Source organism: Oncorhynchus tshawytscha, linkage group LG25, assembly GCF_018296145.1.
Source record: "Oncorhynchus tshawytscha isolate Ot180627B linkage group LG25, Otsh_v2.0, whole genome shotgun sequence".
NCBI classification, from domain to species: domain Eukaryota; kingdom Metazoa; phylum Chordata; class Actinopteri; order Salmoniformes; family Salmonidae; genus Oncorhynchus; species Oncorhynchus tshawytscha.
In genome coordinates, this window is record NC_056453.1 from 1,027,978 (window position 1) to 1,055,477 (window position 27,500).

Consider the following 27,500-nt stretch of genomic DNA (forward strand, 5'->3'; position numbering starts at 1 on the left):
CTCTTTTCCACTCCTCTTTTCTCATCTCCTCTTTCCTCTCCTCTTCTCTTCTCCCCCTCCTCTTCTCTCCCTCCTCTTCTCCCCCTCCTCTTCTCTCCCTCCTCTTCTCCCCCTCCTCTTCTCTCCCTTCCCTCCTCTCCTCTTCTCTCCCCTCCTCTTCTCTCCTCTTCTCTTTCCCTCCTCTTCTCTCCCTCCTCTTCTCTCCACTCCTCTTCTCCCCTCCTCTTCTCTCCTAATCTTCTCCCCTCCTCTTCTCTCATCTCCTCTATTTTATCCTCTTCTCTCCTCCTCTTCTCTCCTCTTCCCTCCTCTCCTCTTCCTCTCCCCCTCTTCTATGTTCTTCTCCCCTCCTCTTCTCTCCCTCCTCTTCTCTCCCCTCCTCTTCTCTCCTCCTCTTCTCTCCCCTCCTCTTCTCTCCCTTCCTCTTCCTCTCTCCTCTTCTCTCCCCCTCCTCTTCTCCCCTCTCCTCTTCTCCCTCCTTTTTCCCTCCTCTTCCTCTCCCTCCTCTTCTCTCCTCTTCTCTCCTCTCCAAATTCTCTCCCTCCTCTTCTCTCCACTCCTCTTCTCCCCCTCCTCTTCTCTCCCCTCCTCTTCTCCCCCTCCTCTTCTCTCCTCCCTCTTCTCTCCTCTTCTCTCCCTCCTCTTCTCTCCCCTTCCCTCTCTCCTCTTCTCTCCCCTCCTCTTCTCCTCTCCTCTTCTCTCCATCCTCTTCTCTCCTCTCCTCTTATCTCTCCCCCTCTTCTCCTCCTCTTCTCCCCCTCCTCTTCTCTCCTCTCCTCTTCTCTCCCCTCCTCTTCTCTCTCCTCCACTTCTCCCCCTCCTCTTCTCTCCCTCTCTTCTCTCCTCTTCTCTCCCTCCTCTTCTCTCCTCTTCCCTCCTCTCCTCTTCTCTCCCCCTCCTCTTCTCTCCCTCCTCTTCCTCTCCCCTCCTCTTCTCTCCTCTCCTCTTCTCTCCCTCCTCTCCTCTTCTCTCCATAATCCTCTTCTCTCCTCTCCTCTTCTCTCCCTCCTCTTCTCCCCTCTCCTCTTCTCTCCTCTCCTCTTCCCTCACTCTCTTCTCTCCCTCCTCTTCTCTCCTCTCCTCTTCTCTCCCCTCCTCTTCTCTCCTCCTCTTCTCTCCCTCCTCTTCTCTCCTCCTCTTCTCTCCTCTTCTCCCCTCCTTCTCCTCTTCTCTCCCCTCCTCTTCTCTCCTCTCCTCTTCTCTCCCTCCTTCTCTCCTCTTCTCTCCACTCCTCTTCTCCCATCTCCTCTTCTCTCCCCTCCTCTCTCCTCTCTCCCCTCCTCTTCTCTCCTCTCCTCTTCTCTCCTCTCCTCTCTTCTCTCCTCTCCTCTTCCCTCCTCTCCTCTTCTCTCCCCTCCTCTTCTCTCCTCTCCTCTTCTCCCCCTCCTCTTCTCTCCCCTCCTCTTCTCCCCCTCCTCTTCTCTCCCCTCCTCTTCTCCCCTCCTCTTCTCTCCCCTCCTCTTCTCTCCCCTTCTTCTCCTCCTCTCCTCTTCTCTCCTCTTCTCTCCTCTCCTCTTCTCTTTCCTCTCCTCTTTCTCTCCCCTCCTCTTCTCTCCCCTCCTCTTCTCTCCTCTTCTCTCCTCTCCTCTTCTCTCCCCTCCTCTCCCCTTCTCTCCCCTCCTCTTCTCCTCTCCTCTTCTCTCCCCTCCTCTTCTCTCCTCTCCTCTTCTCCCCTCCTCTTCTCTCCCCTCCTCTTCTCTCCTCTCCTCTTCTCTCCCCTCCTCTTCTCTCCCCTCACTTCTCCCCTCTCCTCTTCTCTCCCCCTCCTCTTCTCTCCTCTCCTCTTCTCTCCCTCTCTCTCCTCTCCTCTTTCCTCTCCTCTTCTCTCCCTCCTCTTCTCTCCTCTCCTCTTCTCTCCCCTCCTCTTCTCTCCTCTCCTCTTCTCTCCTACCCTCTTCTCTCCCCTCCTCTTCTCTCCTCTTCTCCCCACTCCTCTTCTCTCCTCTCCTCTTGCCTCTCTTCTTCTCTCCCCTCATCTTCTCTCCTCTCCTCTTCTCTGCCCTCCTCTTCTCTCCTCTCTTCTCTCCACTCCTCTTCTCTCCACTCCTCTCCTCTCCTCTCCACTTCCCTCCTCTCCTCTTCTCTCCCCTCCTCTTCTCTCCCCTCCTCTTCTCTCCCCTCCTCTTCTCCCCCTCTTCTTCTCCCCTCCACTTCTCCCCCTCCTCTTCTCTCCCCTCCTCTTCTCTCCTCTTCTCTCCCCTCCTCTTCTCTCCTCTTCCTCCTCTTCTCCCCTCCTCTTCTCTCCCCTCCTCCTCTCTCCTCTCCTCTTCTCTCCACTCCTCTTTTCTCTCTCCCTCCTCTTTCTCTCCTCTTCTCTCCACTCCTCTTCTCTCCCCTCCTCTTCTCTCCCCTCCTCTTCTCTCTCTCCTCTTCTCTCCACTCCTCTTCTCTCCCCTCCTCTTCTCCCCTCCTCTTCTCTCCTCTCCTCTCCTCTTCTCTCCACTCCTCTTCTCTCCTCTCCTCTTCTCTCCTCCTCTTGTCTCCCCTCCTCTTCTCTCCACTCCTCTTCTCCCCCTCCTCTTCTCTCCCCTCCTCTTCTCCTCCTCTTCTCTCCCTCCTCTTCTCTCCTCTTCTCTCCTCCTCTTCTCTCCTTTCCCTCCTCTCCTCTTCTCTCCCCTCCTCTTCTCTCCCCTCTTCTCTCCTCTCCTCTTCTCTCCCCTCTTCTCTCCTCTCCTCTTCTCTCCCTCCTCTTCTCTCCTCTTCTCTCCCCTCCTCTTCTCCCCCTCCTCTTCTCTCCCCTCCTCTTCTCTCCTCTTCTCTCCTCTCCTCCCTCCTCTCCTCTTCTCTCCCTCCTCTTCTCTCCACTCCTCTTCTCCCCCTCCTCTTCTCTCCCCTCCTTCTCCCCTCTCTTCTCTCCCTCCTCTTCTCTCTCTTCTCTCCTCCTCTTCTCTCCTCTTCCCTCCTCTCCTCTTCTCTCCCCTCCTCTTCTCTCCCCCTCCTCTTCTCTCCTCTTCTCTCTTCTTCTCTCACCTCCTCTTCTCCCCCTCCTCTTCTCCCCTCCTCTTCTCTCCTCCTCTTCTCTCCCTCTCCTCTCCTCTTCTCTCCACTCCCTCTTCTCTCTTTCCTCTCCTCTTCTCTCCCCTCCTCTTCTTCCTCCTCTTCTCTCCCTTCTTCTCCCCTCCTCTTCTCTCCTCTCCTCTTCTCTCCTCTCCTCTTCCCTCCTCTTCTTTCCTCTCCTCTTCTCTTTCTCCTCTTCTCTCATCTCCTCTTCCTCCCCTCCTCTTCTTCCACTCCTCTTCTCTCCCTTTCCTCTCCTCTTCTCTCCCTCTCCTCTTCTCTCCTCTCCTCTTCCCTCCTCTTCTCTTCTCCCCTCTCTTCTCCACTCCTCTTCTCTCCCTCCTCTTCTCTCCCCTCCTCTTCTCCCCTCCTCTTTCATCTCCTCTTTCCTCTCCTCTTCTTCTCTCTCCTCCTCTTCTCTCCTCCTCTTCCCTCCTCTCCTCTTCTCTTCACTCCTCTTCTCTTCTCTCCTCCTCTTCTCCCCCTCCTCTTCTCTCCTCTCCTCTCCTTTCTCCCCTCCTCTTCTCTCCCTCTCCTCTTCTCCTCTCCTCTTCTCTTCTCTCCCCTCCTCTTCTCTCCCTTCCCTCCTCTCCTCTTCTCTCCCCTCCTCTTCTCCCCTCCTCTTCTCTTTCCTCCCTCCTCTTCTCTCCCCTCCTCTTCTCTCCCCTTCCTCTCTCTCCTCTTCTCTCCCCTCCTCTTCTCTCCTCTCCTCTTCTCTCCCCTCCTCTTCTCCCCCTCCTCTTCTCTCCCCTCCTCTTCTCTCCTCTTCTCTCCTCTCCTCTTCTCTCTCCTCCTCCCCTCCTCTTCTCCCCCTCCTCTTCTCTCCCTCCTCTTCTCCCCCTCTTCTCTCCCCTTCTCTCCCTCCTCTTCTCTCCCCTTCCCTCTCTCTCCTCTTCTCTCCCTCCTCTTCTCTCCCCCTCTTCTCTCCTCTCTTCTCTCCTCCTCTTCTCTCCTCTTCTCTCCCTCCTCTTCTCTCCTCTCCTCTTCTCTCCCCTCCTCTTCTCCCCCCCTCTTCTCTCCCCTCCTCTTCTCCCCCTCCTCTTCTCTCCTCTTCTCTCCTCTCCTCTTCTCTCCCCCTCTTCTCTCCCCTCCTCTTCTCTCCCCTCCTCTTCTCTCCTCTCCTCTTCTCCCCCTCCTCTTCTCTCCCTCCACTTCTCCCCCTCCTCTTCTCTCCCCTCCTCTTCTCTCCTCTTCTCTCCCCTCCTCTTCTCTCCTCTTCCCTCCTCTCCTCTTCTCTCCCCTCCTCTTCTCTCCCCTCATTTTCTCCCCCTCCTCTTCTCTCCCCTCCTCTTCTCTCCTCTCCTCTTCTCTCCCCCCCTCTCCCCTCCTCTTCTCTCCTCTCCTCTTCTCTCCTCTCCTCTTCTCTCCACTCCTCTCCTCTTCTCTCCCCTCCTCTTCTCCCCCTCCTCTTCTCTCCCCTCCTCTTCTCTCCTCTCCTCTTCTCTCCTCTTCTCTCCCTCCTTCTCCCCCTCCTCTTCTCTCCTCTCCTCTTCTCTCCCCTCCTCTTCTCCCCCTCCTCTTCTCTCCCCTCCTCCTCTCTCCTCTCCTCTTCTCTCCACTCCTCTTTTCTCATCTCCTCTTTCCTCTCCTCTTCTCTCCACTCCTCTTCTCTCCTCTCCTCTTCTCTCCCCTCCTCTTCTCTCCTCTCCTCTTCTCTCCACTCCTCTTCTCTCCCCTCCTCTTCTCCCCCTCCTCTTCTCTCCTCTCCTCTTTCCTCTCCTCTTCTCTCCCCTCCTCTTCTCTCCACTCCTCTTCTCCCCCTCCTCTTCTCTCCCCTCCTCTTCTCCCCCTCCTCTTCTCTCATCTCCTCTTCTCTCCCCTCCTCTTCTCCCCCTCCTCTTCTCTCCTCTCCTCTCTCTCCTCTTCTCTCCTCTCCTCTTCCCTCCTCTCCTCTTCTCTCCCCCTCTTCTCTCCACTCCTCTTCTCCCCCTCCTCTTCTCCCCCTCCTCTTCTCTCCCCTCCTCTTCTCTCCTCTTCTCTCCCCTCCTCTTCTCTCCCCTTCCCTCCTCTCCTCTTCTCTCCCCTCCTCTTCTCTCCTCTCCTCTTCTCTCCCCTCCTTTTCTCCCCCTCCTCTTCTCTCCCCTCCTCTTCTCTCCTCTTCCCTCCTCTCCTCTTCTCTCCCCTCCTCTTCTCTCCCCCTCCTCTTCTCTCCCCTCCTCTTCTCTCCTCTCCTCTTCTCTCACCTCCTCTTCTCCCCCTCCTCTTCTCCCCCTCCTCTTCTCTCCCCTCCTCTTCTCTCCTCTCCTCTCCTCTTCTCTCCACTCCTCTCCTCTTTCCTCTCCTCTTCTCTCCCCTCCTCTTCTCTCCTCTCCTCTTCTCTCCTCTCCTCTTCTCTCCCCTCCTCTTCTCTCCACTCCTCTTCTCTCCTCTCCTCTTCTCTCCACTCCTCTTTCCTCTCCTCTTCTCTCCACTCCTCTTCTCTCATCTCCTCTTCTCTCCCCTCCTCTTCTTCCCCTCCTCTTCTCTCCCCTCCTCTTCTCTCCTCTCCTCTTCTCTCCTCTCCTCTTCCCTCCTCTTCTCTTCTCCCCTCTCTTCTCCCCCTCCTCTTCTCTCCCCTCCTCCCCTCTCCTCTTCTCTCCACTCCTCTTTTCTCATCTCCTCTTTCCTCTCCTCTTCTCTCCAAATCCTCTCTCCTCTCTCTTCTCTCCCCTCCTCTTCTCTCCTCTCCTCTTCTCTCCAATCCTCTTCTCTCATCTCCTCTTCTCTCCCCTCCCTCTTCTCCCCCTCCTCTTCTCTCCTCTCCTCTCCTCTTCTCTCCACTCCTCTTCTCTCCTCTCCTCTTCCCTCCTCTCCTCTTCTCTTCTCTCCCCTCCTCTTCTCTCCACTCCTCTTCTCCCCCTCCTCTTCTCTCCCCTCCTCTTCTCCCCCTCCTCTTCTCTCCCCTCCTCTTCTCTCCTCTTCTCTCCCCTCCTCTTCTCTCCCCTCCCTCCTCTCCTCTTCTCTCCCCTCCTCTTCTCTCCTCTCCTCTTCTCTCCCCTCCTTTTCTCCCCCTCCTCTTCTCTCCCCTCTTTCTCTCCTCTTCTCTCCTCTCCTCTTCTCTCCCTTCTCTTCTCTCCACTCCTCTTCTCCCCCTCCTCTTCTCAACCCTCCTCTTCTCCCCCTCTTCTCTCCCCTTCTCTCCCCCCTCCTCTTCTCTCCCCTTCCCTCCTCTCCTCTTCTCTCCCCTCCTCTTCTCTCCCCTCTTCTCTCCTCTCCTCTTCTCTCCCCTCCTCTTCTCTCCTCTTCTCTCCACTCCTCTTCTCTCCTCTCCTCTTCTCTCCCCTCCTCTTCTCCCCCTCCTCTTCTCTCCCCTCCTCTTCTCCCCCCTCCTCTTCTCTCCTCTTCTCTCCTCTCCTCTTCTCTCCCCTCCTCTTCTCTCCCCTCCTCTTCTCTCCACTCCTCTTCTCCCCCTCCTCTTCTCTCCCCTCCACTTCTCCCCCTCCTCTTCTCCCCCTCCTCTTCTCTCCTCTTCTCTCCCCTCCTCTTCTCTCCTCTTCCCTCCTCTCCTCTTCTCTCCCCTCCTCTTCTCTCCCCTCATTTTCTCCCCCTCCTCTTCTCTCCCCTCCTCTTCTCTCCTCTCCTCTTCTCTCCCCTCCTCTCCCCTCCTCTTCTCTCCACTCCTCTTCTCTCCTCTCCTCTTCTCTCCACTCCCTCTCCTCTTCTCTCCCCTCCTCTTCTCCCCCTCCTCTTCTCTCCCCTCCTCTTCTCTCCTCTCCTCTTCTCTCCTCTTCTCTCCCCTCCTTCTCCCCTCCTCTTCTCTCCTCTCCTCTTCTCCCCTCCTCTTCTCCCCCTCCTCTTCTCTCCCCTCCTCCTCTCTCCTCTCCTCTTCTCTCCACTCCTCTTTTCTCATCTCCTCTTTCCTCTCCTCTTCTCTCCACTCCTCTTCTCTCCTCTCCCTCTTCTCTCCCCTCCTCTTCTCTCCTCTCCTCTTCTCTCCACTCCTCTTCTCTCATCTCCTCTTCTCTCCCTCCTCTTCTCCCCTCCTCTTCTCTCCTCTCCTCTTTCCTCTCCTCTTCTCTCCCCTCCTCTTCTCTCCACTCCTCTTCTCCCCCCCTCTTCTCTCATCTCCTCTTCTCTCCCCTCCTCTTCTCCCCCTCCTCTTCTCTCCTCTCCTCTCCTCTCCTCTTCTCTCCACTCCTCTTCTCTCCTCTCCTCTTCCCTCCTCTCCTCTTCTCTCCCCCTCTTCTCTCCACTCCTCTTCTCCCCCTCCTCTTCTCCCCCTCCTCTTCTCTCCCCCCTCTTCTCTCCTCTTCTCTCCCCCTCCTCTTCTCTCCCCTTCCCTCCTCTCCTCTTCTCTCCCCTCCTCTTCTCTCCTCTCCTCTTCTCTCCCCTCCTTTTCTCCCCCTCCTCTTCTCTCCCCTCCTCTTCTCTCCTCTTCTCTCCTCTCCTCTTCTCTCCCCTCCTCTTCTCTCCACTCCTCTTCTCCCCCTCTTCTCTCCCCTCTTCTCCCCCTCCTCTTCTCTCCCCTCCTCTTCGCTCCTCTTCTCTCCCCTCCTCTTCTCTCCCCTTCCCTCCTCTCCTCTTCTCTCCCCTCCTCTTCTCTCCTCTCCTCTTCTCTCCTCTCCTCTTCTCTCCCCTCCTCTTCTCCCCCTCCTCTTCCCTCCTCTCCTCTTCTCTCCCCTCCTCTTCTCTCCACTCCTCTTCTCCCCCTCCTCTTCTCTCCCCTCCACTTCTCCCCCTCCTCTTCTCTCCTCTTCTCTCCCCTCTCTTCTCTCCTCTTCCCTCCTCTCCTCTTCTCTCCCCTCCTCTTCTCTCCCCTCCTCTTCTCTCCCCTCCTCTTCTCTCCCCCCTCCTCTTCTCTCCTCTCCTCTTCTCTCCCCTCCTCTCCCCTCCTCTCTCCACTCCTCTTCTCTCCTCTCCTCTTCTCTCCACTCCTCTTCTCTCCTCTCCTCTTCTCTCCCCTCCTCTTCTCCCCCTCCTCTTCTCTCCCCTCCTCTTCTCTCCTCTCCTCTTCTCTCCCCTCCTCTTCTCTCCTCTCGTCTTCTCTCCTCTAGTATAGAGGTCCTGGATGTCAGGAAGCTTGGCCCCAGTGATGTACTGGGCCGTACGTACGCACTACCCTCTGTAGTGTCTTACAGTCTGATGCAACCGGTCAGGATGCTCTCGATGGTGCAGCTGTTGACATTTTTGAGGATCTGGGGACCCATGCCAAATCTTTTCAGTCTCCTGTAGGGGAAAGGTGTTGTCGTGCCCTCTTCACAACTCTCTTGGTATGTTTTAACCATGATAGTTTGTTGATGATGTGGACACTAAGGAAGTTGAAACTCTCGACCCGCTTCACTTCAGCCCCGTCGATGTTAATGGGGGCCTGTTCGGACCGCCTTTTCCTGTAGTCCACAATCAGCTCCTATATACAGCGCTGTAACGATGTGCAAATAGTTAAAGTACAAAAGGGAAAATAAATAAACATAAAACATCTCTTTCTCTCTCTCTATCTCTCTCTCCCCCACCTCTCTCTCTCTCCCCCACCTCTCTCTTTCACCCCCCTCTCTCATTCACCCCCCTCTCTCATTCACCCCCCTCTCTCATTCACTCCCCCTCTCTCATTCACCACCCCCCTCTCTCTCATTCACTTCCCTCTCTCTCATTCACCTCCCCTCTCTCTCTCATTCACCCCCTCTCTCTCATTCACCTCCCCTCTCTCTCTCATTCACCCCCTCTCTCTCATTCACCACCCCTCTCTCTCTCATTCACTCCCCCTCTCTCTCTCATTCACCCCCTCTCTCTCATTCACCCCCTCTCTCTCATTCACTCCCCCCTCTCTCTCATTCACCCCCCTCTCTCTCATTCACCCCCCTCTCTCTCATTCACTTCCCCCTCTCTCTCATTCACCCCCTCTCTCATTCACCCCCCTCTCTCTCATTCACCACCCCCTCTCTTTCACTCCTCTCTTTCATTCCCCCCTCTCTCATTCACCCCCTCTCTCATTCACTCCCCCTCTCTCTCATTCACTCCCCCTCTCTCATTCACTCCCCCCTCTCTCATTCACTCCCCCTCTCTCTTTCACCCCCTCTCTCTCATTCACCCCCTCTCTCTCATTCACTCCCCCCTCTCTCTTTCACTCCTCTCTTTCATTCCCCCCTCTCTTTCACCCCCCTCTCTCTCATTCACCCCCTCTCTCTTTCACTCCTCTCTTTCATTCCCCCCTCTCTCATTCACTCCCCCTCTCTCTTTCACTCCCCCTCTCTCTTTCACTCCCCCTCTCCCTCTTTCACTCCCCCCTCTCTCTCATTCACTCCCCCTCTTTCACTCCCCCTCTCTCTCTTTCACTCCCCCTCTCTCTCTTTCACTCCAACCTCTCTCTCCACATCTGGGTCTCTAACAGCTCCACTCCATCTGCTACAGCTCAGCTCTGGTGCCATGCTGGAATCTGACATATTTTCAGTTTTTGTGTGTGTGGTGACTCTGTGGAGACAGCTGCCCTGTGTGTTTCTGTGTATCTGTGGCACAGAGGCAACAACACTAAAGGAGCTGAATGTGGAGGAGAAGTGGACCTCAGCTTGCTTCAGTCCCCTTCTCTCCTGCCCCCTCCATGTCTCTAATGCTGCAGGAATGTATGACCCACTGGAGGAAGATTTTAACTAGAGGAAACATCCAGGCAGTCCAGCCAAGTACAACACATGGGTGTGTGTGGGTGAACATGTGATGTGTTAGGGTCAGAGGTGATGATGGTTCCGTCAGGGTAGAGGATGAAGGATGTCACATGGTACGTCAATAGAGGAAACACACAAGGTTGTGTAACCAGGTGGGAAGACAGACAGACAGACAGACAGACAGACAGACAGACAGACAGACAGACAGACAGACAGACAGACAGACAGACAGGCAGGCAGGCAGGCAGGCAGGCAGGCAGGCAGGCACAGACAGACAACCTTACCGTGAAATGCTTACTTACAAGCCCTTAACCAACAATGCAGTTTTAGGAAAATAGAGTTAAGGAAATATTTACAGAGCGTTTTAGAGCATATTACTATATACCTGTGAATGAATTCATGAAATGGAGAATGGATTCAACTGTTTACCCATTTAATAACCAGACCTTCATACAAACTTGCTGTGCTGAATTCTTGACGCACAATCAAACATGTTGCTATATGCTTCCAGCACGGCCACAAGCGAGTCACTCTGCGGTAAATTGCGGTAAAGACCTCCCAATCTAGTGTACACGAGCTGTCAGTCATATTTCAATAAAGTGTCTCTCTCTCCCTCTTCATCTCTCTTGCTCGCTCTTGTTTCAATGTTTCAACATTTTACTGTTTGTTCCTTACTTCTAACTTTAGTTGTTTTGCTGAGAGGAGTGACTTTTGATGCATTATGCCCTGCTTAACAGGTGCTGAACACTGAGTACTGATGTAATATAGTGTTTGTGGTGTACTAAATTCTCCTTCTGTCTGTCTGTCTCCCTCCCTCCCTCCCTCCCTCCCTCCCTCCCTCCCTCCTCCCTCCCTCCCTCCCTCCCTCCCTCCCTCACTCCCTCCCTCCCTCCCTCCCTCCCTCCCTCCCTCCGTGTGTAGGAAGGAGCAGAGTGTACTGTCTCCAGTTAACTGTTGGAACCTGTTGTTGAGTCAGGTGAAGAGGGAGAGCCGAGACCACGCTACCCTGTCTGACCTCTACCTCAATAACATCATACCGCGCTTCGCCCAGGTTAGCGAGGACTCCGGACGACTCTTCAAAAAGGTATCCCACACGGGAGCACACGTGCACATGCACGTCAAACACAAATGCATACCACAACACACACCACAGCCACACATAACATAACACTGTCCCCTGTCCTCGCCTCCTTTTGGGCGGCAGGTAGCTTAGCCGTTAGGGCGTTGGGCCAGTAACTAAACAGTCGCTAGTTTGAATTCCCCGAGCCGGCAAGGTGAAAACTCTGCCGATATGCCCGTGACCAAGGCTCTGAACCTAATTGCTCCAGGGTCGCTGTTGATAATGGCAGACCCTGGCTGTGACACCACTCTCCAAGGGTGTCTCAGGGGGAGTAGGGATATGCAAAAACATTCCCAATTCACACCTACAGTACATATTAATACACACATGTACATTTGTGACGTAGGACAAATATAAGCACCCAACAAATGATTATTTTTATTTTGAAAAAGGTCAAAGGTAATCGAGGAGAGGAAATGTGGAGACAAATGGCCTTGTATGAAATGAGACTCTCCAGGCATATGACGAATCCACAAATATTTGTTTAAATTGGTCAAAATGTATTTTGTTAGTTGTGGCACACATTTAAATGACAAGTAGCATAACGTTTTAAACGTGCAACAGCTGATTCAAAGAGGGGTGTGGCAGAAACTCTGTCTGTTCAGCATCTCTGTCATGGTCAGGGGTGTCTGTTCAGCATCTCTGTCATGGTCAGGGGTGTCTGTTCAGCATCTCTGTCATGGTCAGGGTTGTCTGTTCAGCATCTCTGTCATGGTCAGGGGTGTCTGTTCAGCATCTCTGTCATGGTCAGGGGTGTCTGTTCAGCATCTCTGTCATGGTCAGGGTTGTCTGTTCAGCATCTATGTAATGGTTTTCTTCTGGTGAAAGAGAGGCGGACCAAATGCATCGTGGTTAGTTTTCTACATCTTTAATAAAGATGAAAGTACAACAATCTACAAAACAAGAAACGTGAAAAAAACGAAACAGTCCTATCTGGTGCCACAAACACAAAGACAGGAACAATCACCCATGAGAGACCTAAAGAATATGGCTGCGTAAATATGGTTCCCAATCAGAGACAACGATAAACACCTGCCTCTGATTGAGAACCACTCTAGACAACCATAGACTTACCTAGAGTACTACTCTAACCACAATCCCATAACTACAAACAACCCCATACAAAACAAACCACATAAATCCCCATGTCACACCCTGGCCTCACCAAAATACTAACGAAAACACAGAATACTAAGGCCAGGGCGTGACAGTACCACCCCCCCCCCAAAAGGAGCGGACTCCCGGGAGGGTCTGGGTGGGCGTCTGTCCACGGTGGCGGCTCTGGCGCCGCTGGACGTGGACCCCATTCCAACATAGTCTCTGTCCACCTCCTTCGCGTCCCTTGATTGGCGATCCTCGCCGCCGACCCAGGCCTACTAACCCCAACAAAGGGCCCACCTGGACTGAGGGATGCCTCACGACTGAGGGGAAGCTCAGGACTGAGGGGAAGCTCAGGACTGAGGGGAAGCTCAGGACTGAGGGGAAGCTCAGGCAGGTTTATGGATCTGGCAGATCCTGGCTGGCTGGTGGTTCTGGCAGATCCTGGCTGACTGGTGGTTCCGACAGATCCTGGCTGACTGGTAGTTCTGGCAGATCCTGGCTGACTGGCAGTTCTGGCAGATCCTGGCTGACTGGCGGATCCTGGCTGACTGACGGCTCCGGCAGATCCTGGCTGACTGGCAGTCCTGGCAGATCCTGGCTGACTGGCAGTCCTGGCAGATCCTGGCTGACTGGCAGTTCTGGCAGATCCTGGCTGACTGGCGGCTCCTGGCTGAATGGTGGATCCTGGTTGACTGGCGGCACTGGCGGCTCCTGGCTGACTGGCGGCACTGGCGACTCCTGGCAGACTGGCGATCTAACGGAGATCTAACAGGATCTAACGGATCCTGGCAGACTGGCGGCTCTGGCGGATCCTGGCTGACTGGCGGATCCTGGCTGAATGGCGGATCCTGGCTGACTGGCGGATCCTGGCAGACTGGCGGCTCTGGCGGATCCTGGCTGACTGGCGGATCCTGGCTGACTGGCGGCTCCTGGCTGACTGGCGGCACTGGCGGCTCCTGGCTGACTGGCGGCTCCTGGCTGACTTACCTAGAGTACTACTCTAACCACAATCCCATAACTACAAACAACCCCAGACAAAACAAACCACATAAATCCCCATGTCACACCCTGGCCTCACCAAAATACTAACGAAAACACAGAATACTAAGATGTTGTCAGAGGAGGCTGCACATCTGTGTTCCATTCAGAGAGAGAGATAGAGAGAGAAAGAGAGAGAGAGAGAGAGAGAGATAGAGAGAGAGAGAGAGAGCGAGAGAGAGAGAGAGCGAGAGATAGAGACAGAGAGAGATAGAGACAGAGAGAGAGATAGAGAGAGAGATAGAGAGAAAGAGAGATATATATATAGAGAGCGAGAGATAGAGATAGATAGAGAGAGAGAGCGAGAGAGAGAGAGAGAGAGAGCGAGAGATAGAGACAGAGAGAGAGATAGAGATATAGAGAGAGAGATAGAGAGAGATATATATATATAGAGAGAGCGAGAGAGAGAGATAGAGATAGATAGAGAGAGAGACAGAGATAGAGATATAGAGAGAGATAGAGAGAGATATATATATATATAGAGAGAGAGATAAAGAGAGATATATATATATATATAGAGAGAGCGAGAGATAGAGATAGATAGAGAGAGAGAGCGAGAGAGAGAGAGAGAGAGCGAGAGATAGAGACAGAGAGAGAGATAGAGATATAGAGAGAGAGATAGAGAGAGATATATATATAGAGAGAGCGAGAGAGAGAGATAGAGATAGATAGAGAGAGAGACAGAGATAGAGATATAGAGAGAGATAGAGAGAGATATATATATATATAGAGAGAGAGCGAGAGAGAGAGAGAGACAGAGATAGAGATATATATATATATATAGAGAGAGATAAAGAGAGATATATATATATATATAGAGAGCGAGAGATAGAGATAGATAGAGAGAGAGAGCGAGAGAGAGAGAGAGCGAGAGATAGAGACAGAGAGAGAGATAGAGATATAGAGAGAGAGATAGAGAGAGATATATATATAGAGAGAGCGAGAGAGAGAGAGAGATAGAGATAGATAGAGAGAGAGACAGAGATAGAGATATAGAGAGAGATAGAGAGAGATATATATATATATAGAGAGAGAGCGAGAGAGAGAGAGAGACAGAGATAGAGATATAGAGAGAGAGATAGAGAGAGATATATATATATAGAGAGAGAGAGCGAGAGAGAGAGAGAGAGAGAGAGAGAGAGAGAGATAGATAGAGACAGAGAGAGACAGAATATTTCATGCACTAATGAGGGAGAATGTTCCTAACGGTCCAAATGGACCTGAGGTGAGATGGGAAACAGCTGTACACAGACTGACAGGAAACTTCTATTATATCTTCCTCTCTCCATAGCTCTTATCACGTTAGGCTTAGGTTTATTTCAAGATCTCGGTACATATGATGGGGTGCAAAGAACTGAACTACATAGTGTGTGATAATGACATTGATTTGACATACAGGTGAGTGAACAGTTTGACATACAGGTGTGTGAACAGGTGATCAGAATTCAGGTGATTGGGATCTGGAAAGTGAGCAGCGTTCAGGGGATCTATGTGTTTGAGAGTGTGAGCTGGAAAGTGGGCTGGAAGGTGAGCTGGAAAGTGGGCTGGAAGGTGAGCTGGAAAGTGGGCTGGAAGGTGAGCTGGAAAGTGGGCTGGAAGGTGAGCTGGAAAGTGGGCTGGAAGGTGAGCTGGAAAGTTGGCTGGAAGGTGAGCTGGAAAGTGGGCTGGAAGGTGAGCTGGAAAGTGGGCTGGAAGTTGAGCTGGAAAGTGGGCTGGAAAGTGAGCTGGAAGGTGAGCTGGAAGGTGAGCAGCGTTCAGGGATCTATGTGTTTGAGAGTGTGAGGTGGAAAGTGGGCTGGAAGGTGAGCTGGAAAGTGAGCTCGAAGGTGAGCTGGAAAGGGAGCTGGAAGGTGAGCAGCGTTCAGGGGATCTATGTGTTTGAGAGTGTAAGGTGGAAAGTGGGCTGGAAGGTGAGCTGGAAAGTGAGCTGGAAGGTGAGCTGGAAAGGGAGCTGGAAGGTGAGCAGCGTTCAGGGGATCTATGTGTTTGAGAGTGTGAGCTGGAAAGTGAGCTGGAAGGTGAGCAGCGTTCAGGGGATCTACGTGTTTGAGAGTGTGAGCTGGAAAGTGAGCTGGAAGGTGAGCTGGAAAGTGAGCTGGAAGGTGAGCTGGAAGGTGAGCAGCGTTCAGGGGATCTACGTATTTGAGAGTGTGAGCTGGAAGCAGACGTTACACTTACATGTACAAGTTAACCTAACCGGTACCCCCACACAGTGACTCGGTACCGGTACCCCCTATATATAGCCCCATTATTGTTATTTTATTGTGTTACTTTTTATTTTATTTTTGACTTTAATTTATTTAGTAAACATTTTCTTAACCCTATTTGTTGAACTACGTTGTTGGTTAAGGGCTTGTGTGTAAGAACTTCACGGTAAGGTCTATCGCTCTTGTATTTGGCGCATGTGACAAATACAATTTGATTTGATGGATGGATGGATTGAAAGATGGATGACAGTGAGGGGCTGGTTGGAGTTCAGGTGGATTTATCGTGTTAACGATGAGGTTATGTCTGTTATTACAGAGGATGGACATATTTTCTGTGTCTGTCTCTGCAGAGTAAGGAGGTTGGTGTCCAGCTTCAGGAGGATCTGATGAAGGTTCTGAACGAGCTCTACGCGGTAAGACTGACTCGTCACACACACACACACTCTTCACCACAATGAGACTGCTGTTGTATGTGTAGGCCAGTCAACATATCCGTTTGATAGTCACCATTAACTGTGTTTGTGGAGGAGGACATATTCCCAGGGAGATTCCCTGCCGGGATGGAGGTTGTTCTCTGTTTAGGGGCAGCAGAGGAACCACATAACTATGTCAAGACCAGTAGCAGCAGACTAATAGTGTAATTACACAGTGAGACACTCCACTAGACAGAAATAGACTGGCACACACACATTATGGAGAGAGGACTGGGCTCAATGCCTGCCTCAGTACTCCACAGAGTCTGACAGACAGAATGTGTTCAGTGCTGTGCAGTTAATCATATCTATACATCACCTCAACTCCTGAACACCTCAGCTTTAAGTTCTGGTGGGGTGCGACTAAGCTCATGAGGCTTTTATAAGTTATATTCTTCAAGAATCAATGGGTACATATCATTCATTTATAAATTATATTCTTCAAGAATCAATGGGTACATATAATTCATTTATAAGTTATATTCTTCAAGAATCAATGGGTACATATCATCCAAAAATTAATGGAGCAACTGCAGATTGCCCCTTTAAGTGATACTTTTTCAAGAGATTAGTGAATCTGAATCTGAGCCTTGCTTAGCTCTGGCCACACACACACACCCTTGTGAAGCAGCAGTCTGATAGTTAGAGAGGGAAACGCATGGGGTCGTCCGCCCATGTTTCCCCTTTAAGTGGTCAGTGTTAGTGCTGACCCTGCACACACTGACACACGTGTGTGGCATTCCCTGGCAGAATTGTGTGTGTGAGAGAGACTCAGAGACAGAGACAAAGTGAAGAAACGTGTGTGTGTTTTATGTATGCACTTCAGGGTTTCCCTTAAGAAAATGTGGCGCCGGACATTTGACCGGCAGCATTTTAATTTACCGGACATTTAACTGGCAGCATTTTAATTTAACGGACATTTGACCGGCAGCATTTTAATTTAACGGACATTTGACCGGCAGCATTTTAATTTACCGGACATTTGACCGGCAGCATTTTAATTTACCGGACATTTGACCGACAGCATTTTAATTTACCGGACATTTGACCGGCAGCATTTTAATTTACCGGACATTTGACCGACAGCATTTTAAACTTACTGAACCATATGAGTTAGGTGTGTAACCTGATTAGGGCATTCACCCACGGTGCTCAGAATGACAGAAATCACATTTAGATGATGGTAATTCATATTAACAGAACATGCAATTAGAGGATGCAACAATGTAAGGTATACTATAAGGTGCACCATATCTAAGGAAGTCTTGAGTCTTGAGCTGTTGCTCGCCTGAGGTTGAGTATACCATAACAAGCTGTAGACCACACTACCTACTGAGAGAGTTCTCATCTGTATTCTTCGTAGCTGTTTACATACCACCTCAGTCAGAGGTTGGCACTAAGATAGCATTGAATGAGCTGTATTCTGCCTTAAGCAAACAAAAAAAAGCTCACACAGAAGCAGCGCTCCTAGTTGCCGAGGACTTTAATGCAGGGAAACTTAAATCAGTTTTACCAAATTTCTATTAGCATGTTAAATGTGCAACCAGAGGGGAAAGAACTCTGGACCACATACAGAGATGCACACAAAGTTCTCTCTCACCCTCCATTTGGCAAATCTGACCATAATTCTATCCTTCTGATTCCTGTTTACAAGCAAAAACTAAAGCAGGAAGCACCAGTGACTCAGTCAATAAAAAGTGGTCAGATGAAGCAGATGCTAAGCTACAGGACTGTTTTGCTAGCACAGACTGGAATATTGAGGAGTACACCACATCTGTCATTGGCTTCATCAATAAGTGCATCGATGACGTTGTCCCCACAGTGACCGTACGTACATACCCCAACCAGAAGCCAGGGATTACAGGCAACATCCGCACTGAGCTAAAGGTTAGAGGTGCCGCTTTCAAGGAGCTGGACTCTAACCCGAAGCTTAATAGAAATCCTGCTAAGACCTCCGACGAACCATCAAACAGGCAAAGCATCAATACAGGACTAAGATCGAATCATACTACACCGGCTCTGACGCTAGTGGGATGTGGCAGGGCCAGTAAACCATTACAGACTGCAAAGGGAAGCACAGCCGAGAGCTGCCCAGTGACACGAGCCTACCAGATGAGTAAAACTACTTCTACGCTCGCTTCGAGGCAAATAACACGGAAACATGCATGAGAGCACCAGCTGTACCGGAAGACTGTGTGATTGCACTCTCCGCAGCCGATGTGAGTAAGACCTTTAAACAGGTCAACATTCACCAGGGCCAGATGGATTACCAGGACGTGTGCTGCGAGCATGCACTGACCAACTGCCAAGTGTCCTCACTGACATTTTTAACCTCTCCCTGTCCGAGTCTGTAATACCAACATGTTTTAAGCAGACCACCATAGTGCCTGTGCCCAAGAACACTAAGGTAACCTGCATAAATGACTACCGGCCCGTAGCACTCACGTCTGTAGCCATGAAGTGCTTTGAAAGGCTGGCTCAGATCAACACCATCATCCCAGAAACCCTAGACCCACTCCAATTTTCATACCGCCCCAACAGATCCACAGATGATGCAATCTCTATTGCCCTCCACACTGCCCTTTCCAACCTGGACAAAAGTCGAACACCTATGTGAGAATGCTATTCATTGACTACAGCTTAGCGTTCAACACCATAGTGCCCTCACAGCTCATCACTAAGCTAAGGACTCTGGGACTAAACACCTCCCTCTGCAACTGGATCCTGGACTTCCTGACAGGCCGCCCCCAGGTGGTAAGGGTAGATAACACACCTCTGGTTGAAACAGCTCTCATTCTCTCCTCCTTCACAGTAGAAGCCTCAAACAAGGTTCTAAAGACTGTTGACATCTAGTGGAAGCCTTAGGAAGTGCAATCGGACCAAATTTACACTGTATCTTGGATACACAAAGAGTTGAAAAACAAACCTCAGATTTCCCACTTCCTGGTTGGATTCTTTCTGAGGTTTTTGCCTGCCATATGAGTTATGTTATACTCACAGACATCATTCAAACCGTTTTAGAAACTTCAGAGTGTTTTCTATCCAATTATACCAATAATATGCATTGGGTCTGAGTAGCAGGCAGTTTACTCTGGGCACCTAATTCATCCAAGCTACTCAATACTGCCCCCCAGCCATTTTATTTATTTATTTATTTCACCTTTATTTAACCATATGGTCTGATTTTGTCTAGGCTACTTTGAAGCAAGGTAAGACATGCCTCATAATATGTATTAAAACTTTCAGGGTTTCAAACAATTAAGTATAGGTTTTCAAAATGCTACTGCCTCCAGCTAATTGCAAAGTGGTGTGTGACGTGCTGATGTAGCCTGCCTAATGTAGCCTGATGTAGCCTGCCTAATGTAGCCTGATGTAGCTTGCCTGATGAAGACTGTTTGAGATGCTGTAGCAGCAGCTGTCACACTGTCTGACAGATTTTCCACTCAAGGTTCTGTATCTGTATTCTGTACGCGTGTGAAAACCAAGGTCAATGTCAAAGGTGTTCAATCCACATACTCACGTACGTAACAAATATACTGTACAAACGCGCCATTTTAATTCCACTAAATTATGCAAATTAACCTATAGAACGATAAGCATGATCAGTTAAATATATTTCCATCGATTGGTATTTCCATCAATGAATAGACTAATAAGCATTATTTCACTATGTGATGTTTTCTTCTTCTCCAGGCCAGCAGCAATGTTATTAATCGTCTTTTTAAAATTATCGGCCAAAAGACGGCTATTACCGGCTAACAGAAACCCTGATGCACATGCATGTGTGTGTGGAATTCCCTGTCAGCCAGTGGTATGCCAGCGCACCAGGCCTCTCATTCCTAACAATCCACTGTCCAGCAGTGTGACATTGTATGACACACACCCTTGAGAAGCACGGCTGGACAGTGTATGACACACACACAACCCTCTCTCTCTTGCTCTCTCTCTCTCTCACTGCTCCTCCTGTCCCCCTGTGTAGGTGATGAAGACATACCACATGTACAACACAGACAGTATCAACTCTGAGAACAAACTGAAGGATGCAGAGAAACAGGAGGAGAAGCAGATGGGGCGCTCTGGTCGCCAGGACGACAGACAGACTCCCAGGTCACCTGACACACTGGCCAGCATCAAGACAGAGGAGAAACATGTCCGACGCTCCTCAGTCAAGAAGATAGAGAAGATGAAGGAGAAGGTAAAGTGTGTGTGTGTGTGTGTGTGTGTGTACAGGGACAAGAATATGAGAGCAGCCCTGTCTGAGGAATGAGACCTCTACTGACAGGTTGGCTGATGATGCAGGTCACACAGCACAGTCCATTATAGTGTGTGTGCATATACAGTTGAAGTCGGATGTTTACATACACCTTAACCAAATACATTTAAACTCAGTTATTCACAATTCCTGACATTTAATCCTAGTAAAAATTCCCTGTCTTGGGTCAGTTAGGATCACCACTTTATTTTAGAATGTGAAATGTCAGAATAATTGTAGAGAGATTGATTTATTTCAGCTTTTATTTCTTTCATCACATTCCAAGTGGGTCAGAAGTTTACATACACTCAATTAGTATTTGGTAGCATTGTCTTTAACTTCTTGCGTCGAGCAATCCCGTATCCGGGAGCATAATCATAGCCTCAAGCTCATTACCATAACGCAACGTTAACTATTCATGAAAATCGCAAATGAAATGAAAGAAATATATTCACTCACAAGCTTAGCCTTTTGTTAACAACACTGTCATCTCAGATTTTCTAAATATGCTTTTCAACCATAGCTACACAAGCATTTGTGTAAGTGTATTGATAGCTAGCATAGCATTAAGCCTAGCATTCAGCAGGCAATATTTTCACAAAAACAAGAAAAGCATTCAAATAAAATAATTTACCTTTGAAGAACTTTGGATGTTTTCAATGAGGAGACTCTCAGTTAGATAGCAAATGTTCAGTTTTTCCAAAAATATTATTTGTGTAGGAGATAAAAAAAGAAGAAAAAACCCCGAAAATTCAGTCATTACAACGCCAAACTCTTTTCCAAATTAACTCCATAATATCGACAGAAACATGGCAAACGTTGTTTAGAATCAATCCTCAAGGTGTTTTTCACATATATATTGATGATAAATCATTCGTGGCAGTTGGGTTTCTCCTCTGAAGCAAATGGAAAAATACACGCAGCTGGAGATTACGCAATAATTGCGACGGACACCAAGCGAGCACCTGGTAGATGTAGTGTAAAATGGTCAATCTTCCAATGATATGCCTACAAATACATCACAATGCTGCAGACACCTTGGGGAAATGACAGAAAGTGTAAGCTCGTTCCTGGCGCATTCACAGCCATATAAGGAGACATTGGAACACAGCGCCTTCAAAATCTGGGACATTTCCTGTTTGAAATTTCATCTTGGTTTCGCCTGGGGCATCAGTTCTGTGGCACTCACAGATAATATCTTTGCAGTTTTGGAAACGTCAGAGTGTTTTCTTTCCAAGGCTGTCAATTATATGCATAGTCGAGCATCTTTTCGTGACAAAATGTCTTGTTTAAAATGGGAATGTTTTTTTATCCAAAAATTAAAAGAGCGCCCCCTATATCAAAGAAGTTAAATAGTTTAACTTGGGTCAAACGTTTCAGGTAGCCTTCCACAAGCTTCCCACAATAAGTTGGGCCCATTCCTCCTGACAGAGCTGGTGTAACTGAGTCAGGGTTGTAGACCTCCTTGCTCGCACATGCTTTTTCAGTTCTGCAAAAAAAAATCTATAGGATTGAGGTCAGGGCTTTGTGATGGCCACTCCAATACCTTGACTTTGTTGTCCTTAAGCCATTTTTCCACAACTTTGGAAGTATGCTTGGGGTCGTTATCCATTTGGAAGACCCATTTGCGACCAAGCTTTAACTTCCTGACTGATGTCTTGAGATGTTGCTTCAATATATCCTCATAATTTTCCTCCCTCATGATGCCATCTATTTTATGAAGTGCACCAGTCCCTCCTGCAGCGAAGCACCCCCACAACATGATGCTGCCACCCCCGTGCTCCACGGTTGGGATGATGTTCTTCAGCTTGCAAGCATCCCCCTTTTTCCTCCAAACATAACAATGGTCATTATGGACAAACAGTTTCATCAGACCAGAGGACATTTCTCCAAAAAGTACAATCTTTGTCCCCTTTTGCAGTTGCAATCCGTAGTCTGGCTTTTCTATGGTGGTTTTGGAGCAGTGGCTTCTTCCTTGCTGAGCAGCCTTTCAGGTTATGTCGATGTTGGACTCGTTTTACTGTGGATATAGATACTTTTGTAGCTGTTTCCTCCAGCATCTTCACAAGGTCCTTTGCTGTTGTTCTGGGATTACTTTTCGCACCAAAGTACTTTCATCTCATCTCTTCCTTCCTGAGCAGTATGACGGCTGCGTGGTCCCATGGTGTTTATACTTGCGTACTGTTGTTTGTACAGATGAACGTGGTACCTTCAGGGGTTTGGAAATTGCTCCCAAGGATGAACCCGACCTGTGGAGGTCTACAATTTTTTTCCTGAGGTCTTGGCTGATTTCTTTTGATTTTCCCATGATATCAAGCAAAGAGGCACTGAGTTTGAAGGTAGGCCTTGAAATACATCCACAGGTACACCTCCAATTGACTCAAATGATGTCAATTAGCCTATCAGAAGCTTCTAAAGCCATGACATCATTTTCTGGAATTTTCCAAGCTGTTTAAAGACACAGTCAACTTAGTGTATGTAAACTTCTGACCCACTGGAATTGTGATACAGTGAATTAATCTGTCTGTAAACAATTGTTGGAAAAATTACTTCTGTCATGCACAAAGTAGATGACCTAACCGACTTGCCAAAACTATAGTTTGTTAACAAGAAATTTGTGGAGTGGTTGAAAAACGAGTTTTAATGACTCTAACATAAGTGTATGTTAACTTCCGACTTCAACTGTACCTGCATGTGTGTGTTGTTCATGAATGATGTATGAGTTTGTAACTGGCTTAAAGCTCTAGCCATGTTCTACTACAGTGGGGGCTCTGTCAGAGAGACAAGACCCTACCACTGGCCTTACTATTATCTACCAGTATAGACTTTGTTCTCTCTCTCAATCCTGTTAACTCTCTTTCTCACTCTCACTCCCTCTCTCTTCCTCTCTCTCTTTCTCCCTCTATCTACTCTCTATCTCATCTTTTACTCCCTCCCTCTCCTCTCACTCTCACTCCCACCTCTCTCTCTTCCCCTCTCTCTTTCTCCCTCTCTCCTCTCACTCCCTCTCCTATCTCCTCTCTATATCCTCTCTTTCTCCCTCTCTCCTCACTCCCTCTCTCTTTCTCTCTCTATATCCTCTCTTTTTACCTCTCTCGTTCTCTCTCTCTGTCTCGCTTGTTCTCCCCCTCTCTCTCTTGCTCTCTTTCACCCCCCCCCTCTCTGTGTCCCTCTCAGAGGCAGGCTAAGTACACAGAGAACAAGCTGAAAGCAATCAAGGCAAGGAATGAATACCTGCTGGCTCTGGAGGCTACCAACAGCTGTGTCTTCAAATACTACATCCATGACTTGTCTGATATCATCGACGTGAGTACACATATACACACAACCTGTTTGGCATGGTAAAAATAGATACATACTCCAGCAGTCTTTCTGGGGGCCAGAGAACAACTGATTATGTAGTCCAGCATCCATCTCAGCCCACCACCTCTCCCTGCAGCACGTAGACCTGTCAGCCTTAACTCAACTTAACAAGACCTACTGCAAGCAGAGCAGGGCTCTCCCCTCATCCCCATCATCCCTACTCCCCCTCATCCCTTCTTTCACACTGACAGGACTCTCCCTCTCTACACCCTCCTCCCTCATCCTTCTCTTCCTCCCTCTATCTTCCTCCCTCTCTCCCCTGACCCTTAACAAGGACCACTGACAGGACTCTCCCTCGTCTTCTGTTTCCTCCTCCTCTCCCCTCTGGTCTCATTACTGTAGTCTGCCCTTTACTATAGACTGAGAGGTTGTGGGTTAGCCTTTGGCTATATGAACAGGAATGATGATGATTGATGAAGTACTTCTAATGCTCCTTCACTCATTCTGTCTGAAGGGTTAGCTTGTAGCATACCTTCTCTCATTCTGTCTGAAGGGTTAGCATGTAGCATACCTTCACACATTCTGTCTGAAGGGTTAGCGCGTAGCATACCTCTCATTCTGTCTGAAGGGTTAGCATATAGCATACCTTCTCTCATTCTGTCTGAAGGGTTAGCATGTAGCATACCTTCACACATTCTGTCTGAAGGGTTAGCGCGTAGCATACCTCTCATTCTGTCTGAAGGGTTAGCATGTAGCATACCTTCTCTCATTCTGTCTGAAGGGTTAGCATGTAGCATATCTTCTCTCATTCTGTCTGAAGGGTTAGTATGTAGCATACCTTCTCTCATTCTGTCTGAAGGGTTAGCATGTAGCATACCTTCACTCATTCTGTCTGAAGGGTTAGCATGTAGCATACCTTCACTCTCATGAATGATGGTGTAGCATGTACTGTAGTATGTACTGTGGCATGTACTGTAGTATGTACTGTAGTATGTACTGTAGCATGTACTGTAGCATGTACTGTAGCATGTACTGTAGTATGTACTGTAGTATGTACTGTAGTATGTACTGTAGCATGTACTGTAGCATGTACTGTAGCATGTACTGTAGTATGTACTGTAGTATGTACTGTAGTATGTACTAGAGGTCGACCGATTATGATTTTTCAACGCCGATACCGATTATTGGAGGACCAAAAAACCCGATACCGATTAATCGGCCAATTTTTATTTATTTATTTGTAATCATGACAATTACAACAATACTGAATGAACACTTATTTGAACTTAATATAATACATCAATAAAATCAATTTAGCCTCAAGTAAATAATGAAACATGTTCCATTTGGTTTAAATAATGCAAAAACAAAGTGTTGGAGAAGAAAGTAAAAGTGCAATATGTGCTATGTAAGAAAGCTAACGTTTAAGTTCCTTGCTCAGAACATGAGAACATATGAAAGCTGGTGGTTCCTTTTAACATGAGTCTTCAATATTCTCAGGTAAGAAGTTTTAGGTTGTAGTTATTATAGGAATGATAGGACTATTTCCCTCTATACCATTTGTATTTCATTAACCTTTGACTATTGGATGTTCTTATAGGCACTTTAGTATTGCCAGTGTAACAGTATAGCTTCCGTCCCGTCCCACTCCTCGACCCTACGTGGGCTCGAACCAGGAACACAACGACAACAGCCACCCTCGAAGCAGCGTTTTTATTTATTTATTTTACCTTTATTTAACCAGGTAGGCAAGTTGAGAACAAGTTCTCATTTACAATTGCGACCTGGCCAAGATAAAGCAAAGCAGTTCGACAGATACAACGACACAGAGTTACACATGGAGTAAAACAAACATACAGTCAATAATACAGTATAAACAAGTCTATATACAATGTGAGCAAATGAGGTGAGAAGGGAGGTAAAGGCAAAAAAGGCCATGGTGGCAAAGTAAATACAATATAGCAAGTAAAACACTGGAATGGTAGTTTTGCAATGGAAGAATGTGCAAAGTAGAAATAAAAATAATGGGGTGCAAAGGAGCAAAATAAATAAATAAATAAAAATTAAATACAGTTGGGAAAGAGGTAGTTGTTTGGGCTAAATTATAGGTGGGCTATGTACAGGTGCAGTAATCTGTGAGCTGCTCTGACAGTTGGTGCTTAAAGCTAGTGAGGGAGATAAGTGTTTCCAGTTTCAGAGATTTTTGTAGTTCGTTCCAGTCATTGGCAGCAGAGAACTGGAAGGAGAGGCGGCCAAAGAAAGAATTGGTTTTGGGGGTGACTAGAGAGATATACCTGCTGGAGCGTGTGCTACAGGTGGGAGATGCTATGGTGACCAGCGAGCTGAGATAAGGGGGACTTTACCTAGCAGGGTCTTGTAGATGACATGGAGCCAGTGGGTTTGGCGACGAGTATGAAGCGAGGGCCAGCCAACGAGAGCGTACAGGTCGCAATGGTGGGTAGTATATGGGGCTTTGGTGATAAAACGGATTGCACTGTGATAGACTGCATCCAATTTGTTGAGTAGGGTATTGGAGGCTATTTTGTAAATGACATCGCCAAAGTCGAGGACTGGTAGGATGGTCAGTTTTACAAGGGTATGTTTGGCATGCAGAGCAAGGGGAACAACCACTCCAAGGCTCAGAGCGAGTGACGTTTGAAATGCTATTAGCGCGCGCCAACTAGCTAGCCATTTCACTTCGGTTACACCAGCCTCATCTCGGGAATTGATAGGCTTGAAGTCATAAACAGCACAATGCTTGAAGCACAACGAAGAGCTGCTGGCAAAAAGAAAAAGAAAGTGCTGTTTGAATGAATGTTTACGCGCCTGCTTCTGCCTACCACCGTTCAGTCAGATACTTGTATGCTTGTATGCTCAGTCAGATTATATGCAACGCAGGACACGCTAGATAATATCTAGTAATATCATCAACCATGTGTAGTTAACTAGTGATTATGATTGATTGTTTTTTATAAGATAAGTTTAATGCTAGTGTAACCGATGTGAAATGGCTAGCTGGTTAGTGGTGGTGCGCGCTAATAGCGTTTCAATCGGTTACTTCACTTGCTCTGAGACCTTGAAGTAGTGGTTCCCCTTGCTCTGCAAGCTTTTGTGGAGCGATGGGTAACGATGGGTGACTGTTATCTGTGTGCAGAGGGTCCCTGGTTCGAGCCCGGGTTGGGGCGAGGGGATGGACTAAAGTTACAGTATACTGTTACATTGATGCTGTTGACCATGTTACATTGATGCTGTTGACCAACCATCACCATTACTGGTTGCAAGATTGGATCCCCTGGGCTGACAAGGTGAAAATCTATCTCGGTGTCCAAAAATACCGATTTCCAATTGTTATGAAAACTTGAAATCTGCCCTAATTAATCTGCCATTCCGATTAATCGGTCGACCTCTAGTATGTACTGTAGCATGTACTGTAGCATATACTGTAGTATGTTTGAATGGACGTCCATGGGAATATCTCATTGCCTAAGTCGTATTGCGTTGATTTGAACCATGCCTTTGTAAGCATCTCTTTGAATTAATCAACCCCCTCTCTCTCTCTCTCTCCCCTCTTCCCCCCTCCCTCCCTCTGTCAGTGCTGTGACCTGGGCTACCATGCCAGTCTCCACCGTGCGTTGCGGACCTACCTGTCAGCGGAGATGAACGTGGAGGCGTCTAAACACAGCGGCCTGGAGGGCCTGGAGGGGGCAGCAGAGAGCCTGGAGCCCAACGGGGACAAGCAGAGACTGATGGAAACCTACAACAACGTCTTCTGTCCCCCCATGCGCTTCGACTTCCAGTCACACATGGGAGACACGGTAGGGGGGGGGGGTTAGTAAGTGTGTGTGTGTGTCTGTGAGCTTAAACCAATTGTGTGTCGATCTATCTCTTACTCTCTCCCTCTCTCTATGTGTCTCTATATATGGTCAAACATTGGGCAGGAGGTTAGGAAGTGCAGCTCAGTTTCCGACTCATTTTGTGGGCAGTGAGCACATAGCCTGTCTTCTCTTGAGAGCCATGTCTGCCTACGGCGGCCTTTCTCAATAGCAAGGCTATGCTCACTGAGTCTGTACATAGTCAAAGCTTTGCTTAAGTTTGGGTCAGTCACAGTGGTCAGGTATTCTGCCGCTGTGTACTCTCTGTTTAGGGCCAAATAGCATTCTAGTTTGCTCTGTTTTTTTGTTCATTCTTTCCAATGTGTCAAGTAATTATCTTTTTGATTTCTCATGATTTGGTTGGGTCTAATTGTGTTGCTGTCCTGGGGCTCTGTGGGGTGTGTTTGTGTTTGTGAACAACGTCCCAGGACCAGCTTGCTTAGGGGACTCTTCTCCAGGTTCATCACTCTGTAGGTGATGGCTTTGTTATGGAAGGTTTGGGAATCGTTTCCTTTTAGGTGGTTGTAGAATTTAACGTCTCTTTTCTGGATTTTGATAATTAGCT

The 27,500-nt window shown here is 48.7% G+C and overlaps 2 protein-coding genes across 7 annotated transcripts in view; one reads left to right on the forward strand and one right to left on the reverse strand.

Annotated features, from left to right (window-relative positions):
* Window positions 1–27,500, reverse strand: part of ccdc186 (coiled-coil domain-containing protein 186) — a 1,196,038-nt gene that overhangs the window by 94,062 nt on the left and 1,074,476 nt on the right. The gene's annotated exons all lie outside the window — the stretch shown is intronic.
* Window positions 10,495–27,500, forward strand: part of LOC112244672 (SLIT-ROBO Rho GTPase-activating protein 2) — a 33,049-nt gene continuing 16,043 nt past the window's right edge. For 4 of the 5 annotated variants that reach the window (XM_042305876.1, XM_042305875.1, XM_042305878.1 and 1 more), the window contains exons 1-5: window positions 10,526–10,653; window positions 15,386–15,448; window positions 19,488–19,703; window positions 22,938–23,066; window positions 26,657–26,878. In XM_042305876.1, coding sequence (XP_042161810.1) covers window positions 15,422–15,448; window positions 19,488–19,703; window positions 22,938–23,066; window positions 26,657–26,878 — 594 coding nt within the window. In that variant the 5' untranslated portion in view covers window positions 10,526–10,653; window positions 15,386–15,421. Of the gene's footprint in view, window positions 10,654–15,385; window positions 15,449–19,487; window positions 19,704–22,937; window positions 23,067–26,656; window positions 26,879–27,500 lie in introns of all 5 variants that reach the window. The other variant, XM_042305877.1, reaches the window with a different exon arrangement.